General features: G+C 49.6%; 2 protein-coding genes across 18 annotated transcripts in view; one reads left to right on the top strand and one right to left on the bottom strand.

The window, feature by feature from the left end:
* LOC140895982 (uncharacterized) overlaps positions 1-3149 on the bottom strand; it is an 83487-nt gene extending 80338 nt beyond the window's left edge. For 8 of the 17 annotated variants that reach the window (XR_012154410.1, XR_012154407.1, XR_012154412.1 and 5 more), the window contains exon 1: positions 2436-3147. The gene's annotated coding sequence lies outside the window, so the exon portion shown is untranslated. Of the gene's footprint in view, positions 1-2435 lie in introns of all 17 variants that reach the window. The other 9 variants (XM_073307014.1, XM_073307018.1, XM_073307008.1 and 6 more) reach the window with 3 other exon arrangements.
* The window catches only part of LOC140895992 (uncharacterized), a 41492-nt gene continuing 25817 nt past the window's right edge, over positions 2566-18240 (top strand). Inside the window, 2 exon segments of the mRNA XM_073307036.1 lie at positions 2566-2770; positions 4501-4704. Coding sequence (XP_073163137.1) covers positions 4566-4704 — 139 coding nt within the window. The 5' untranslated portion in view covers positions 2566-2770; positions 4501-4565.

The following is an 18240-nucleotide window of genomic DNA, read 5'->3' as shown; positions in this document are numbered from 1 at the left end:
TGTAACAATCTACAGAATTGTAATTTCAGTTGTCTCACCCTCTGCGCTGTGGCGGAGGGACTCGGTGTCACCCGGCTCCCAGGTCCTCCAGTTGCTGGACATTTTTATTACAGTGTCATGGGAACTGGGCTGAGTTGGGCATCACTCGAAAGGCCTCCCTCCCATGAACACGCATGTACCAAGCATGTTTGTAATTTGTTTAAATTATACTTTAACACAGGCACGTCGTCCCAGGCAGCCTCACAAAGATAAACTGTGGCCCTTGACCGACGATCCTGTGACAAGGTGGGTGAGGTCATATCTTTTACTGGGCCAACTTCAGTGAAGGTGCTGCAAAGAAGGGCTGTCTTAGAAAAAAAGAGGAGTGGGTATTTGGGGGGACATGGTCTTAAACTGCTGCAAGGAAGGCTTGAGTTGGACATTAGGAAAAACTTTCTAACTGTCAGGGTAGTTAAGCACTGGAACAAATTGCCTAGGGAGGTTGTGGACTCTCCGTCACTGGAGGTTTTTAAGAACAGGTTAGACAAACACCCATCAGGAATGGTATAGTTATTACCAGAGAGCCATGCCGTCCATAGGACGGATTGGGGCAGTCACTCCGGGCCCTGCGCTTTGGGTGGCCCTGCTCCTCCACCGCACCCCCGCCTCAGGAGGACCTGGCAGGGCCAGGGCAGTGCGGGAGCAGGGGCCAGCAGCCGTGCTACCAGCCTGGCCCTGCTGCGCCCTGCCAGCTCCTGGCATCGCTCGGAGGCAGGGCTTGGGGGAAGGGGTGGAGTAGGGGCGGGGCCTAGGGTGGAGCGTGGGGGGTTGTCCCGGGCCCCGCACCCCCCCTAGGGATGGCCCTGGTTATTACATGGTCTTGCCATGAGTGCAGGGGACTGGACTAGATGACCTTTGAGGTCCCTTCCAGTCCTACACTTCTATGATTCTATGCCATATTTTCTCTTTTCTGCCTTTTTCCCCCTTTCTTGCTGTTTTAAAACTTTCCCGGTTATCTCTGAAAGGTGGCTATACCTCTGTAATATGTAACTAGGTCTATGATTATAGTTTCTCTTTCTATCACTCATATTTGGTCACCTTTGTGAAATTGTTTAATCAGCTTTATTTAGAATGGCATTAACCACAGACTTCATGCATCTGATGAAGTGGGTTTTAGCCCACAAAAGCTTATGCCCAAATAAATTTGTTAGTCTCTAAGGTGCCGCAGGATTGCTCGTTGTATTAACCGCATTAAAATTATTTTTCTCTAATGCTTCTATATATGTATTGATACTTCTTTATGCTGCTGTTACCAAGGTGTGGGCTATAATACAGACTTACATCAATCCACACCCCGAAGGACATGGTTATATCAACCTAACCCCTAGAGTAGCCAAAGGGAGGTCGGTGGGAGGGTCTCCCTTCTCCTCTCCTGGAGGTGGATTCACTATGCCAATGGGAAAGGTCTCTCCCTTCGGCCTAGAACGTCTTTACATTAAAGTACTGCATCTCTGCCAAAGCAGGGTTTTAGGTGTAGGCCTGCCCTAAGGTTTTGTCAATTATTTAATGACTATTTAGAAATGCACGGACTGCATTAAAATTCGCTTTTGCTAAGAATGCATGTTAGCAATGTATTCTTCTGCCATTAAGACAAGGAACACCTGTCTGCTGGACTTGATTTAGAATTGCACTAAATGTACAGAATCCCCATATTTTTTCTCAGAAAATGGCATAAACGCTATATTTATGCCTTTAATTGCAAGGCTCCCAATAAGGCTGCATTCGGTGGAGAAGGGACGCGCAGGAGGGCTGCTTTATACCCCAGCTGAGCGCTCTGACACTGGGCTAAACGCCGCCTCTTCCTTGCGAACAGGGCACAGGCCCGAAGGCCAAGACAGGGCTGCAGGGGAGACCCCCACGCAGGGGGCGGTGCCGCCTCCCTACGCCCAGGATTTCGGAACCTCTCCCCAAGAGCCGAGCGGGGCCCAGTCGCATTTAAAAAAACAGGTCTGCAGCCTGCCCAGGTCCACAAAAATATCTAATCACCCACTGAAATCAGGGGACAATAATCCCGGAGGGTGGGATTTTATAGGGACAGTCCCGACAGTCCAGGCTTTTTCTGATACAGGTGCCTATTACGCCCCTCGCACACACACTCTGTCCCGATTTTTCACACTTGCTACCTGGCCACCCCCATAGGAGCCGAAATACCTTTGTGGCCCGGGCCCAGTGAATGGCCCAGCGTCGCACCCAGGCTGGAGCGGAGCTCAGACCCCAGCAGCCCTCTCCCGAAGTCCAAGTCAGGGCTCTAGCCGTGGGGCAGTTTAACCAGAGACTGTGGAGGGGTCCGTCCCGGGGCCCCATAACCCGCCGCCGCCCCCCCCGGGGGCCCCATAACCCGCCCCCCCGGCAGGCGGGTTTCTCCCCGCGGCAGGCGGGGGCCGAGTCTCGCTCACCTTTGGGGGGCGCGGGGGGTCCCCGCGAGGAGACGGGCCTGGGCCGGGCCAGCAGCAGCGGAGGGGTTGCGGGACACGGGCGGGGCCAGCAGCGGGGTTACGGGGCCGGGCTGAACGCGGCAGTGAATCCGATTCACTTCCTGCCCAGGGACCCGTTTCCACGGGACACGGAGCCCGCGGCTGCCTCCATTGTGGGCTGGGCTCACAGCCGGGCGGAGCCGCTGCTGGACCCCGCGGGGGGTGCGGGAGAGCCCGGCACGGACCCCCCCTCTGGGCACGGCCGGGGGGACCAGCCCCGGGCTCTGCCCGCCCCAGCCCCCACCCGGAGCCCGCAGGTGAGGGGCGGAGGCAGCGGGAGCCATGGGGGGGGGGGGTTCCCGGCTCCGCTCCCCCCCCCCATTCCCTGCAGCCCCCCGCCGCGGGGCAGTGCCTGGCCTGGGGGCGGGGAGAGGAAAAGCCAGGTCCTGCCTCTGCCCGGTCCCCGCTGCTGGGGGGACGCGCTGCCCGGGGTCGCCCGGAGCGGCTCCTCGGTCCTGCTCCGTCCCTGCCGGGCAGTGTCCGCTGCAGCCTTTCCGTCTGCAGGGGCCTGTTGAATGGGCTTCTCCCCCCGTCCAGGTCCCCAGCTGCATCTCCGGTGGAGGCAGCCCGGTGTGCATCCTTCGGGCTGGACTCCTCTGTCCCGGGAGGCATGCTGGGAAGGTGGGAGGCACGTACAAAACAGCAGCGGTTTGGGCGGGGGGGGGTAATATTTTTCTAATTAAAAAAATCTCTTTTCCGTCCCAGCAACTTTAGTGCCGTCGGCTCTGCATTCTACCACGAGCCTCCCGGGGCGGGACAAGCCGGGCTCTCGGACCCGGACCCGGACCCCCGGGCGGGACAAGCCGGGCTCTCGGACCCAGACCCGGACCCGGACCCCGGGGCGGGACAAGCCGGGCTCTCGGACCCGGACCCGGACCCCCGGGCGGGACAAGCCGGGCTCTCGGACCCGGACCCGGACCCCCGGGCGGGACAAGCCGGGCTCTCGGACCCAGACCCGGACCCGGACCCCGGGGCGGGACAAGCCGGGCTCTCGGACCCAGACCCGGACCCGGACCCCGGGGCGGGACAAGCCGGGCTCTCGGACCCAGACCCGGACCCGGACCCCGGGGCGGGACAAGCCGGGCTCTCGGACCCGGACCCCCGGGCGGGACAAGCCGGGCTCTCGGACCCGGACCCGGACCCCCGGGCGGGACAAGCCGGGCTCTCGGACCCGGACCCCGGGGCGGGACAAGCCGGGCTCTCGGACCCGGACCCCGGGGCGGGACAAGCCGGGCTCTCGGACCCAGACCCGGACCCCGGGGCGGGACAAGCCGGGCTCTCGGACCCAGACCCGGACCCCGGGGCGGGACAAGCCGGGCTCTCGGACCCGGACCCCGGGGCGGGACAAGCCGGGCTCTCGGACCCAGACCCGGACCCCGGGGCGGGACAAGCCGGGCTCTCGGACCCAGACCCGGACCCGGACCCCGGGGCGGGACAAGCCGGGCTCTCAGACCCAGACCCGGACCCGGACCCCGGGGCGGGACAAGCCGGGCTCTCGGACCCGGACCCGGACCCCGGGGCGGGACAAGCCGGGCTCTCAGACCCAGACCCGGACCCGGCCCCCGGGGCGGGACAAGCCGGGCTCTCGGACCCGGACCCGGACCCCGGGGCGGGACAAGCCGGGCTCTCGGACCCGGACCCGGCCCCCGGGGCGGGACAAGCCGGGCTCTCGGACCCGGACCCGGCCCCCGGGGCGGGACAAGCCGGGCTCTCGGACCCGGACCCGGCCCCCGGGGCGGGACAAGCCGGGCTCTCGGACCCGGACCCGGACCCGGACCCCGGGGCGGGACAAGCCGGGCTCTCGGACCCGGACCCGGACCACGGTCCGGCAGCCTCAGCACTTTTTCACAAGTCTGAACTGAGCCGTTTCCGTGGGACCGCGGAGTCTGGACCGTCCGTCCGCAGGGGAAGAGTCTGGGAGAAACGGAGGGTTTCACTGGACACAAGCCGCTTCTGAAACCTCCGGTTTCCCTTCTCACCCTGCCAGGCTGCAGGATCACGTCCCCGTTTCGCTGGTGATGGTCCCATCCTGCCGGGTGCGCGGGAAGGGAAATGGCTGCGGCGGACCCGGTGACCTTCCAGGAGGTGGCTGTGTGTTTCACGGAGGAGGAATGGGCCCTGCTGGACCCGGCTCAGAGGGCCCTGTACAGGGACGTCATGCGGGAGAACTATGAGGCCGTGACCTGGCTGGGTAAGGATTCCTGTCCCCGGGGTGTGAGAAGCATCTGGGTCAGAGTCTGTGCAGGAATCTTCACTGGCCCCCCGGAATTCAGGGGGATCAGGCCATGTAATTTGCAGCCCCTTTGTGTAAGATACTGTCCCTGGGTCAGGGAATGTTCTGTACCTCAGTGGCCATAAGCTGATTATTGTGGGGAGAAATGGAAATTTATTTGGGGGTGAGGGATGGGGACAGATGCAGGAAGGCAAGTGGTAGGTGGAGGGGAATGGGAGTTAGGGGGAGGGGTAATAGGGGGCACAGAGAATCCCTGACAGGGGAGAGATGACTTGAGAGTGGGGGGAGATGAAGGGCGCACTGGAGGGGAGAGATGGCGTATAGGCAATAGGGGGCAGCGGGGGTGGGGAGAGGGGGAAATGGGGACACATAGAGTCTTTGCTATGGAGTAGAATGAGGAGCCCTGCTATGGGAGGGGGAGGGAAAGGGGCACACAACACAAACCCTGGAAGGGGGTGACAGGGTGGAAGGAGTCTCCGGTGTGTGCAGTGAGCTTGGTCTGCACAAGCAGCGAGGTGTGCGACCAGAGTGATGCAGAAGAATTGTGGGGGCTGTTCTCTGCACAGACACAAGAGAGGAAGGCTGCTCTCCTGTGTCAGGAACCAGGCTGGGACTCAGGAGACGGGTAGATCCCTGGTTGTGCCACAGACTCCCTGTCTGGGCTCTTGGCAGTCACTTAGGCTGGTTTCAGAGGGTCCAGAGGGAGGTGACTTGCACACCTCTCCCATTATGCTGCTTTGAAAGTCCCAGCTGTGATCTCTCTGGGCCTCAGTTTCCCCTCTGTGAAGTGGAGACTCTGCCCTTTGTCTGGCTCGTCTCTTGACAGCGAAAGCCCTTTGGGGCAGGGACTGTGTCTCACTATGTGAATGTTGGGGGCCTGCTGTCAGAGGAAGGGTGACCCAGTGGTTGGGGCAGTGACCTGATGCTCTGGAGACCCGAGTTCAATTCCCTGCTCTGCCCCAACATCGTGCCTGACCTTATGCTAATAACCTGGGGCTAGATTCAGAGAGAAACTTAGCTGTGGTGACACTGAGTGTTGCCAGGTCTAGCTGCTGGGACTCACAAAGCCTGCATTACGCGCCTGCGCTCCCTGTAGTGAGGAGAGATGGCACACCTGGATGGGATTCACAACAGCCAGCAGCCTAGGTGGCTCCTCCCCTAACCTCGCCAGCTAGAGATGCCCAACAGAGGGGTGTTTGCTTAGCCCTGCCCCTCTCTCTGAAAGAAACACCTAAATCCCGTCTGCAGGGAGGCGTCTCGCTCTGCCTTGGAGTCTCAGCTGCAAGTGTGGCTGTGGGTGATCTCCGGCTCCAGCTCCCTCTGTGCCAGAGATCTCTGTTTGGTGTCTTGTAGTCCTCGGACCCTGTGCTAATGGTACAAGGACAGACAGATAAGTACCACTGACAGCACAAAGGGGCCCTTATTCCAGCTGGGGATTCCAGCTGCTGCTGTAGTTGATACTCTCTTTCCTTCCTGCAGTGGCAAAGGGTAATAAGAATTTCTTGTGCCAAACTTTCTGTCTCTGCTGGGGTTCCTCATCGTCAATGCTCTTCTGTTCTCCCTCCCCGCTTTAGGGGCTGCAGAAGCCCCAGGACTGCAGAGGTCTGTATGGAGGGGCTCCGCAGTGCCAGGCGGTGGACAGCAGCAGTGGGGAACTGATTGTCATGCCTGGCTAATTCTTTTGCTCCTGGTGGCTGTGTGGAGTTTGCATTCAGTCAATGCTGCCATTGTTTGAGGTTCACGAATTTCCAGCAGTGAAGCATGATGGGAATGGAACAGATTTACAGGGCTTTGTGTCTGCGTTGGAGTAAAGCTGTGAGCGGAGAAGTTACTCCAGGTCTCTGGGGCTGTGGTGCACAGAGTAGCTCGAGTGGCTATAAAGGGCAGTTCTGGCATTTGACATCCGTGCCCAGTCCAGGGTGTAGCTGGCTGCGCTGTGGGAGCAGAGATTTCCTGGAAGGAAATGAGCTGGACAGACCTGAGGGGAGGTTTTGTGCTGCTGTGTCTGAGGAATTGTCTGTAAGGTTGTCACTGTCTCCAGCACCATGAGCCTGGTTTATCACCATGTCAGACAGTGTCTCTGTCCCCTGCTATGAGGAGCTTTTGGGAATCTGTGGCTCTGGAAAGGGCCAAAGGGTTGTGGTGGAAGCCATCTGAATATGAGCATCCAGTGTGATGCTGTAGCTAAGAGAGTTAATGTGATCCTGGGGAAGCTATACAGAGGACTATGAAGTAGCAGTAATGAGGGGCACCTCATTAGTTTGTCATATGGCATTAATTAGACCATTAGTGGGAACTGCGTCTAGTCCTCATGTTCACACTGCAGAAAGGATGTTGACAAATTAGCACGGGTTTAGAAATGAGCTACAAGAATGATTAGAGGACTAGATAACCTGCTTTATAGTTTCATAGTTTTTAAGGCCTAATCGGATCATTGTGATAATCTTGTCTGGCCTCCTCTGTTACACAGGTCAATAGGAGTTACCTGAATTAATTCCTGTTTAAACAAGGTGATTCTTTTGGAATAAAACTCCATTCTTGATATAAAAATTTTCAGTGATGGAGAAACCACCAGAGCCCTGGGTAAGTTTTGTCCAATGGTCAGTTAGCCTCACCGTGAACTTTACAACTTATTTCAAATTTTAATATCTCTAGCTTTTACTTTCAGCCATTGGCTCTTGTTGTACTTTTGTCTGCTGGAATGAAGCACGATCTATTGTTTTAATTTCTGTTCCCTGTGTAGGGACTTTTAGATTGTTATCAAGTCATCCCTTAATCTTTTTTTTTGATAGGCTAGATAGGTTGAGCTCCTTTATAGGCCGTTTTCCGATCCTTTTATAATTCTTGTGGCTCTTCTTTGAGGCCTCTCTCTAATTTTTCAGCACCCTTCTTTAATTGTGAGCACAACCCTAGTTTGCAATTACATATTTAGACCTATCAGTTAGCCCCTTTAATGTGTGCCACATTTGTTTTGTATCATTCTAGTTTTGTTAATTTTGTTTTTTCTAGATTTGTTAATCAAAATGGCATGAGCTACCAAGTCAAATGTCTGAGGACCGGATTTTAACTATATTGAACTGTCCAACTCCAATTGGGAGTACAGTAAATAAACGCTAACTGTATTACATTAACATACTCTATTTATCAATCAAACATGTAATCTCATCAAAAAAGGATACCAGGTTAATTTAGTATTTATTGACCCCATCTCCTTTTTTCTGCATTATCATTCTACCCTTTCCATATAGTAATGTACTTTTAAAAGTTCCTTCTTATGCTCCTTTATTCTGCAGACTAGAGAGTTTTCTTTGTGTCACTTTGCTTCCCTTATCAATTTTCTACAATTCCCAATTTCTAATATATATATGCTTTTGTTTCCCATTTAGCTGGTGGTTGTTGGTTAATTTACTATACAATATGTCCTTCCTTCTTCTTTGCAGAATTGTGGCTTTTTTGAAAATCTACTGAAATGTTATTGAACAGTTCTACACACGCATTTGCATTTGTCTGTTATAAGTTCATTCTCCCAGCAGATTTGCCACATAGTTGTTTGTAGCTTTGTGAAACTGAAGTGAGCTGTAGCTCACAAAAGCTTATGTTCAAATAAATTTGGTAGTCTCTAAGGTGCCACAAGTACTCCTTTTCTTTTTGTGAATACAGACTAACACGGCTGCTACTCTGAAACCTTTCTAAAGTGTGTGTCTGTTTATGTGTGTATAGATATAGATATATTCTTGGTTTAGAGTTGGTTCCATTTCCACATAACAAATGCAATCTGAGCAATGCGGAGTGAGCTGCATTGCCATGTTTGAGCATTACCTTTGGATTAAATTCTCCTTTGTAACTGAAAGGTGTTAATAAATTGCACTGCAAATAAAATAAATAAATAATGGAATTCTGCAGTATCACCAAAGAAGGAGTGAACTCTTTCATATACTTTAACATCTCTTTTTCAAAATGTCTGTGTACCGTGAGTTAGGCTATTTGCTCATAATAACGCTACGACAGAGGAGTTTAATGAAACGTTGATCGATTACAGATTTTTTTTTCTTTTTCTGTAGGTGGTGGGTAAAATCCTTATACTGTGGTAATTTTTGCAATGTTAAAGGAACTGGGCAGGTTTAGTCTATAAGAGAGAAGGCTGTAGGGGCACATGATAACAGACCTCAAGTATGTAACAGGCCTTTAAATAGAGAAGGGTGATGAATTGTATCATATGTTCACCAAGGGGCAGGACAAAAAGGTATGAAGCAGTGGAGATTTCAGTGAGATATTAGGAAAAACTTTCTAATGCTAATGGATATATTGTCACTGGAGAATGTGGTGTGGGGAGGTTGTGGAATCACTGGAGGTTTTAAAGAGGAGTTGAGAGAGACCTGTTATTAATGGTGAAGTTTGCTTAATCCTCATTAAGCATGGGGGGAGAGTGCAGGGGGCTGGACTAGATGACCTCCTGAGGTCACTGCCAGCCTTACATTTCTGTTGTTCTGTTTCCAGTTCCTCTTTCTCTATGGAGATGAAGTCTGCTGTAGAGTTCCCCTGTGTTGGATGTAAGACCTTTGGAGTTAGACATTTTCATCTTTTTAAAGAAATTCTGAGGGCACTTTATAGTGAGAGACTTAATGAGCTCAATCTATTTATCTCAACAAAGAGAAGGTTGAGTTCTGAGCAGTCCTATTGAACATGTTCATACATTATCTGGAAAAAGGGGTAAACAATGAGGTGGCAAAATTTGCAGATGATACAAAATTAGTAAAGATAGTTAAGACTAGGGTGACCAGTCAGCAAGCGTGAAAAATTGGGACAGGGGTGGGGGGTAATAGGAGCCTATATAAGAAAAAGACCCAAAAATCAGGACTGTCCCTATAAAATCGAGACATCTGGTCACCCTAGTTAAGACCCAGGCAGACTGTGAAGAGCTACAAAAGGATCTCTCAAAACTGGGTGACTGGACAACAAAATAGCAGATGAAATTTAATGTTGATAAATGCAAAGTAATGCACATTGGAAAGCATAATCCCAACTATACATATAAAATGATGGGGTCGAAATTAGCTGTTACCACTCAAGAAAGAGACCTTGGAGTTATTGTGGATAGATCTCTGAAATCATCCACTCAATGTGCAGCGGCAGTCAAAAAAGCAAACAGAATGCTGGGAACAATTAAGAAAGGGATAGATAATAGGACAGAAAATATCATCTTGCCTCTATATAAATCCATGGTACTCCCACATCTTGAATACTGTGTGCAGATGTGTTCGCCCCATTTCAAAAAAGATATATTGGAATTGGAAAAGGTTCAGAAAAGGGCAAGAAAAATTATTAGGGGTATGGAATTGCTCTCATATGAGATTAATGAGACCAGGGCTTTTCAACTTGGAAAAGAGACGGCTAAGGGGAGATATGATTGAGGTCTATAAAATCATTACTGGTGTAGAGAAAGTAGATAAGGAAGTGTTGTTTACTGCTTCTCATAACACAAGAACTATGGGTGACCAAATGAAATTAATAGGCAGAAGGTTTAAAAAGAAATAAAAGGAAGTATTTTTTCACACAACGCACAGTCAACTCGTGGAACTCTTTGCCAGGGGATGTTTTGCGAACAGGGACCACTAACAGAGTTTCGAGAGGGAGTTTTCCAGGTGAAGGAGGAGCAAATATGGGACCCTTGGAGTAAGTGGCTGTCTGTAGTGTGTGTTTGTGTTTGGGGGTTACTTGCTGTGTGCTGAGCTTGTGTTTTGTCTGTCTGTCTGTCTGTTTGTTTGTTTGAAGGACTGTGTGCTGTGGCCAGCATTTGGAAGCTGTGAGCTTCTAAATAAGGTTTGAAATCTAGAAGTTTCTGTTCAGTGGCTGAGACTTAGTTAGGGGGCCAGGCTATCAAGGAGGCTATCACTGCTATAAAGCAGTGAGCAAGCGACCAGGGGAGTTTCGAGAGGGACTTTGGCAGGGGAGTGGGAAGGGGGCGAGATACACTTGCCATTCTTTAAAACCTTTTAACTAAACTATAATGAAAACTTCTTGATTTAAACAAAAACCCTATCATTAACCTAGGTAGCTGTAGGAGAAAATGCAGGCAGAAGTCCAGCAGCAGAGTGGGGGCTATCCTGTTTATTGCACTCAGTGTAGCATGCATGATTACCTGCCCTGTGGGCAGGTGGCATATGTGTGCTTTTGGTGCAAGGAGCTCCTGGCCCTTAGAGATCGCGTACAGGCTTTAGAGGCCAGGGTGGAGGAACTGGAGGAGCTAAGGGAGGCAGAGAGGTATGTTGATGAGGCTTTCTGGGACACCGTAGATTTGTCCCACCGTCGGTCAGACAGCCCCTGCGCTGTTGAGGAGGATGAAAGACCCAGAGAAGGAGAGCAGTCAACGGAAACAGAGGGGAACCTTCCCATAGTGAGGACCCTCCTTCCAGATGATGTTGGGGTATCCTCTCACACTGAGGTTACCGCTCCGGGGGAGGAAACTCCAGTCATTAGGAAAAGGCAGGTGTTAGTAATGGGAGATTCGATCATTAGAGACAAGGACAGCTGGGTTTGTGATGACCGGGAGAATCGTATGGTGACTTGCCTGCCTGGTGCGAAGGTTGCGGATCTCTCGAGGCATCTAGATAAACTTATGCGTAGTGCTGGGGAGGAGCCGGTGGTCGTGGCACGTGTAGGTACCAATGACGAAGGGAAGGGTAGGAGAGACGTCCTGGAGGACAAATTTAGGCTGCTAGGAAAGAGACTGAAATCCAGGACCTCTAGGGTGGCATTCTCAGAAATGCTTCCAGTTCCAGGCACAGGGCCAGGTGGGCAGGCAGAGCTTCGGAGTCTCAATGCGTGGATGAGACGATAGTGTAGAGAGGAGGGTTTAGATTTATTAGGAACTGGGGAAACTTTTGGGATGGGGGAGCCTATACAGGAAGGATGGGCTCCACCTAAACCAAAGTGGATCCAGACTGCTGGCGCTTAACATTAAAAAGGTTGCAGAGCCGTTTTTAAACTAAGAGATGGGGGAAAGCCGATCACTGCAGAGGCACACGTGGATCGGACAGAGACGTCTCTTCTCAGAGAGTCTATTGATAGAGATTCTCTAGGTTTTAGTCAGGAGGAGAGGCTGGAAGAGGATAAAGTATGGGCCAGATCAGACGAGAAACATTCACATCAGAAAAGAGCAGACAAATGAACAGTGACAAGTTTTTAAAGTGCTTGTACACAAATGGTAGAAGTCTAAATAATAAGATGGGTGAACTAGAGTGCCTCGTGTTAAAGGAGAATATTGATATAATAGGCATCACAGAAACCTGGTGGAGTGAGGAAAATCAATGGGACACAATCATTCCGGGGTACTAAATATATCAGAAGGACAGAACAGGTCGTGCGGGGGTGGGAGTGGCACTATATGTGAAAGAAAATGTAGAATCAAATGAAATAAAAATCTTAAATGAATCCTGTCAGGGTTCCTTCCCCACTCTGAACTCTGGGATACAGATGTGGGGACCCACATGAAAGACCCCCCTAAGCTTATTTTTACCAGCTTAGGTTAAAAACTTCCCCAAGGCACAAATTCCACCTTGTCCTTGAACAGTATGCTGGTGCCACCAAGTGATTCAGACAAAGAATCAGGGAAAGGAGCACTTGGAGTCCTATTCCCCCAAGCCCTACACCCCCTTTCCTGGGGAGGCTTGAGAATAATATCCTCACCAATTGGTACAGGTGAACACAGACCCAAACCCTTGGATCTTAAGAACAATGAAAAATCAATCAGGTTCTTAAAAGAAGAATTTTATTTAAAGAAAAGGTAAAAGAATCACCTCTGTAAAATCAGGATGGTAAATACTTTACAGAATAACAAAAGATTCAAAAACACAGAAGAACCCCCTCTAGCTTTAGTTTCAAAGTTACAGAGAGAAAAAAACAGGGATAAACCTCCCTCTAACAAAGGGAAAATTCACAAGTTGAAAACAAAAGGTAATCTAATGCTCCTTCCCTTATTTACTTACTCTTTTTGTAATATCAGAGACTTGTACAGGATGGTTTATAGGAGAAGGAGTTTTTGACCTGATTTCCCCAGAGAACACACAAACAAAGCCTCCCCGCAGATTTGAAAGTATCTTCTTTCCCCATTGGTCCTTTTGGTCAGGTGCCAACCAGGTTATTTGAGCTTCTTAACCCCTTACAGGAAAGGAGGAATTCTAGGCTATCTTTAGCTGTATGGTTATGACAAATCCACATGTTCCATAGAATCTCTATGGATAGTAATTCCAGGCTCTAATAAGAATATAACAGTAGGGATGTATTATCGACCACCTGACCAGGACAGTGATAGTGACGATGAAATGCTAAGGGAGATTAGAGAGGTTATCAAAATAAAGAACTCAATAATAGTGGGGGATTTCAGTTATCTCCATATTGACTGGGTACATGTCACCTCAGGACAAAATGCAGAGACAAAATTTCTCTATACTTCAAATACTTTAAATGTTTTTTAAGTACATCAGAAGCAGGAAGCCTGCTAAGCAACCAGTGGGGCCTCTGGATGATTGAGATACAAAAGGAGCACTTAAAGACGATAAAGTCATCGCAGAGAAACTAAAAGAATTCTTTGCTTCAGTCTTCACGGCTAAGGATGTTAGGGAGATTCCCAAATCTGAGCTGTCTTTTGTAGGTGACAAATCTGAGGAATTGTCACAGATTGAAGTGTCACTAGAGGAGGTTTTGGAATTAATTGAGAAACTTAACAGTAACAAGTCACCAGGACCAGATGGCATTCGCCCAAGAGTTCTGAAAGAACTCAAATGTGAAATTGCGGAACTATTAACTATGGTTTGTAACCTGTCCTTTAAATCAGCTACTGTACCCAATGACTGGGAGATAGCTAATGTAATGCCAATATTTAAGAAGGGCTCTAGAGGTGATCCTGGCAATTACAGACCGGTAAGTCTAACGTCAGTACCGGGCAAATTAGTTGAAACAATAGTAAAGAATAAAATTGTCAGACACATAGAAGAAAATAAATTGTTGCACAAAAGACAACATGGTTTCTGTAAAGGGAGATCATGTCTTACTAATCTATTAGAGTTCTTTGAAGGGGTCGACAAACATGTGGACAAGGGGGATCCAGTGGACATAGTGTACTTAGATTCCCAGAAAGCCTTTGACAAGGTCCCTCACCAAAGACTCTTATGTAAATTAGGTTGTCATAGGATAAGAAGGAAGATCCTTTCATGGATTGAGAACTGGTTAAAAGACAGGGAACAAAGGATAGGAATAAATAGTAAATTTTCAGAATGGAGAGGGGTAACTAGTGGTGTTCCCCAAGGGTCAGTCCTAGGACCAATCCTATTCAGCTTATTCATAAATGATCTGGAGAAAGGGGTAAACAGTGAGGTGGCAAAGTTTGCAGATGATACTAAACTGCTCAAGATAGTCAAGACCAAAGCAGACTGTGAAGAAGTTCAAAAAGATCTCACAAAACTAAGTGATTGGGCAACAAAATGGCAAATGAAATTTAATGTGGATAAATGTAAAGTAATGCACATTGGAAAAAATAACCCCAACTATACATACAATATGATGGGGTCTAATTTAGCTACAACAAATCAATAGAAAGATCTTGGAGTCATTGTGGATAGTTCTCTGAAGACGTCCACGCAGCGTACAGCGGCAGTCCAAAAAGCAAACGGGATGTTAGGAATCATTAAAAAGGGGATAGAGAATAAGATGGAGAATATCTTATTGCTCTTATATAAATCCACGGTACGCCCACATCTTGAATACTGCGTATAGATGTGGTCCCCTCATCTCAAAAAAGATACACTGGCATTAGAAAAGGTTCAGAAAAGGGCAACTAAAACGATTAGGGGTTTGGAACAGGTCCCATATGAGGAGAGATTAAAGAGGCTAGGACTTTTCATCTTGGAAAAGAGGAGACTAAGGGGGGATATGATGGAGGTATATAAAATCTTGAGTGGTGTGGAGAAAGTGAATAAGGAAAAGTTATTTGCTTGTTCCCATAATATAAGAACTAGGGGCCTCCAAATGAAATTAATGGGTAGCAGGTTTAAAACAAATAAAAGGAAGTTCTTCTTCACACAGCGCACAGTCAACCTGTGGAACTCCTTGCCTGGGGAGGTTGTGAAGGCTAGTACTATAGAGAGAACTGGATAAATTCATGGAGGTTAAGTCCATTAATGGCTATTAGCCAGGATGGGCAAGGAATGGTGTCCCTAGCCTCTGTTTGTCAGAGAGTGGAGATGGATGGCAGGAGAGAGATCACTAGATCATTACCTGTTAGGTTCACTCCCTCTGGGGCACCTGGCATTGGCCACTGTTGGTAGACAGAATATTGGGCTAGATGGACCTTTGGTCTTGCCCAGTATGGCCATTCATATGTTCTTATGACTTGATCCTGGTACACAAAGGTTAACATGGGAAATAGGACAGGGGTCTTCAGTCTAGCAAATAAAAGGAAAAGAAGCTGCTATGGTTGGAAGCTGAAGCTTGATCAGTTCAAGCTAGAGATGAAGTGTAAATACAGAACAGTGATGTGAATTAACCACTGAAACGTCTTCCTCAGGGACCAGGTGGATTTTCTGTCACTTGAGAAATGTAAATCAGATCTGGAGATCTCTTTGTTACAATGGGGTCTAGCTGAATGGGCGAACAGGTTTCAGGGGGTTCGCCAAACAGAGCCAGTGTTAGACTTGCTGGGGCCCAGGACAGAAAGCTGAAGCCCTGAGCCCTGCCACCCGGGGCAGAAGTTGAAGCCTGAGCAGCTTCGCTTTGTGGGGCCCCCTGTGGCGCAGGGCCCTAGGGAAGAGCCTTGCTTGCTACTCCCCAGTCCTGGCTCAGTTGCCTGGCACTGGGCCAAGGAGTTTTTATAGCATGTTGAGGGGGGACTCAGAAAGAAAGTGGCTGAGAGCCCCTGCTCTAGGTTAACGAGATGATGCCGATTTGATGCAGAAATAGCTGGCCTGAGTTGAGTAGGAGGTCAGACTAAATGAAATAAAGGTCCTTTTGGACGTCAGATGTCTGGTTCTGTACCTGCAGGTGTGTAAGTTACCTGGATACTTGTTAGTCTTGTCTCTGGATTCAGGTCCCAGGTCCAAAAAATCTTCCCTGTTCAGAAAAACACCTCAGAAAATGCTTAACTCCAGATAATGTCAATGGGACTCAAGCTCTGAGATTTAAGTACTTTGCTCAAAGGGGTGCCTGGCAGACTAAACAGATGGACGTGCAGTTGTTCATTGGGACGGAGCGTCCCCCGCATTTCAGCCCATGTGGGAGAAGACTGGATATTTCTCCTGCAGAGTTCCCTTCTCTGGGTCTGTGCTGTATGGAGGAGGCTGAGGGTGTGAGGGGAACCAGCACCAGGCTGGTGGTGTCAGCCAGGGTCCCATGGGTGATGGGGAAGGGCTGAATGACCATTGATCAGCATGGGAGTATGGCGTTGGTGCTAGTCCATCATGACTCATGTGTGACCCATGGAGCCCCTCAATGCCAGCCGGCAGAGGTAACCCCATAGTCTAACTCACACCAGGCCTAGCACGCTCATTGCCGCAGCTCACTGCTGTCATAATCTGTATCTAAAAGGGGTCATGTGAGGAATCCTAGGTGACCTGGTAACAAGCTGGTGGTCATGATCAATATGAGTGAGTGATGTACCTAGGAGTGCTGTATAAATAATTATAAACGTGTGTTGAAATATGTTCTTTAAACATATTTCAGTGCATAAAGCCAGCCTGTCCTAGACAAAGGAAAATTGTTTCAAAAGCTTGACTGTGTCTCCAGTGTAAACTGAAGCAGGTGAGGCTCAAAAGAATGGAAGTACATCAAACTGCCAAGTGGGGGAGATGCCACTTAACAATCATGGCAGGGGGTGGAGGGTGCAACTCCTGGAATCCTTTCTGCCACTGGAAACAGGGCGATGAACTTTGGGAGATTTGAGCAGAGCCAGAGAGCTATCTTGGCATCCATCACCAGAGGAATACGAGAGGCCAGAGCTCTGATCTTCTGAGAAAAGGGGATCTGTCGGTCAAAAGGGGTTGAAATCTCTGGGAACTTACTAGAGGTGAGAAACCTGCTTAGACAATGATTGTAAGTTGACACAGTTAACTTTGAATCACTAGAAAGCATGTTGTGTTTGTAACATTTCATAGCTCTCTCATGCTTCCTTGAAAACACTTAAACCTACGTTCTGTCATCATAAACTTACTCTGGTTTTACTAGAAAAGCATCTCAGTGCTGTTCTATTGAACTGATGTGTGGGAATTTGGATAAACTACCAGGCTGGTGTGTGTTCTGTCTCCTTGAATGCAACAAGCTTAATGACGTCTGTGAGGGTGAAGTGGGAGGGCCTGGGCATGGCCAGGGATATGGTTTTGGGGAGACTCAGGTCTGGAAGGGCTGTTGGGGTCCCTTTGCAGGGAGTACCCAGGCTGGTGGAAGCCAGGGTGAGACCATTGCTCTGTGAGCCTGCTGCAGGTGGCAGGGATCTGAGCCAAGCTGCACAGGACAGAGGCAGGCTGGGCAGGGACCCCCTACTGCTCTGAGTGAACCCACAAAGGATCACACTGTGGCGGGTTGGGATGTCACCTGAGACACCGGGACACCATTGAGTCAGACTCTTCTGCCAGCCTGGGCCCCCTTTTACCTGGACTTGCTGGGCTAGTCTACCCAGCCTCTTCCAGCCAAGCACACACAGGCAGGGCCACACCCCGCTGCACAGAGAGACAGAGATCTGCTCTGAGTCTGTTCAGCTTAAGGGACTTGCCACAACACCCAGATGTCCACTCCCCCTTTGGAGTACAAACCACACATTATATGAAATTCTCCTCTTCTCTCAGTGTGGAAGAGATTATGCAAAATTTCTCACCCACACCCCCATCCCCCAGTTAGAAATCGCCATAAACTGGGTTATATTATAAACCAGAAATAAATTTATTAACTATAACAGGTGTATTTTAAGTAGTTAAGGAGGTAGCAGACAGAACAAGGCAGATTACTAAGAAAATAAAACGGACCTTGCAAACTAAGCATAATACACTAAAGAAACTGGTTACGTGTGAGTTCTCACCCTAAATGTCGTTCTAATAATCTTCTTCACAGGCCAGATGCCCTTCCAGGATGGGTCCAGTTCTTTCCTCATGTTCATCTTAATTATTTCCAGCAGTCATCTTGGTTTGGGTAGCAGGGGAGAACTGACCACCAGGATTACCTCACTGTGACAGGTTTGGTCAAAGAGCCCATCTTGGGACTGTCAGCTGATGCGCTGAAATTACCTCTGAGCCTGTTTTCCCTGCCAACCTGGGCCTCCAGAAGAACCCTGTCTTGTTGAGCCAGACATGCTAGCCTGCTACAACACAGACCCAGGGTCTGGGCCATGCCCCCAAAGCTGCAGACCTAAACTGAAAACAGCTCAGCAAGGTACCTGTCTTCAGCGCCCAGTTCCCCAGCCCCAATGGGATCTAAACCCCAGAAAAATCTGCCTTACACTGTATAAAATTTTAT

This window comes from Lepidochelys kempii, chromosome 11, assembly GCF_965140265.1.
Source record: "Lepidochelys kempii isolate rLepKem1 chromosome 11, rLepKem1.hap2, whole genome shotgun sequence".
Classification (NCBI taxonomy): Eukaryota; Metazoa; Chordata; order Testudines; family Cheloniidae; genus Lepidochelys; species Lepidochelys kempii.
This window is presented reverse-complemented; position numbering and strand designations above follow the sequence as displayed.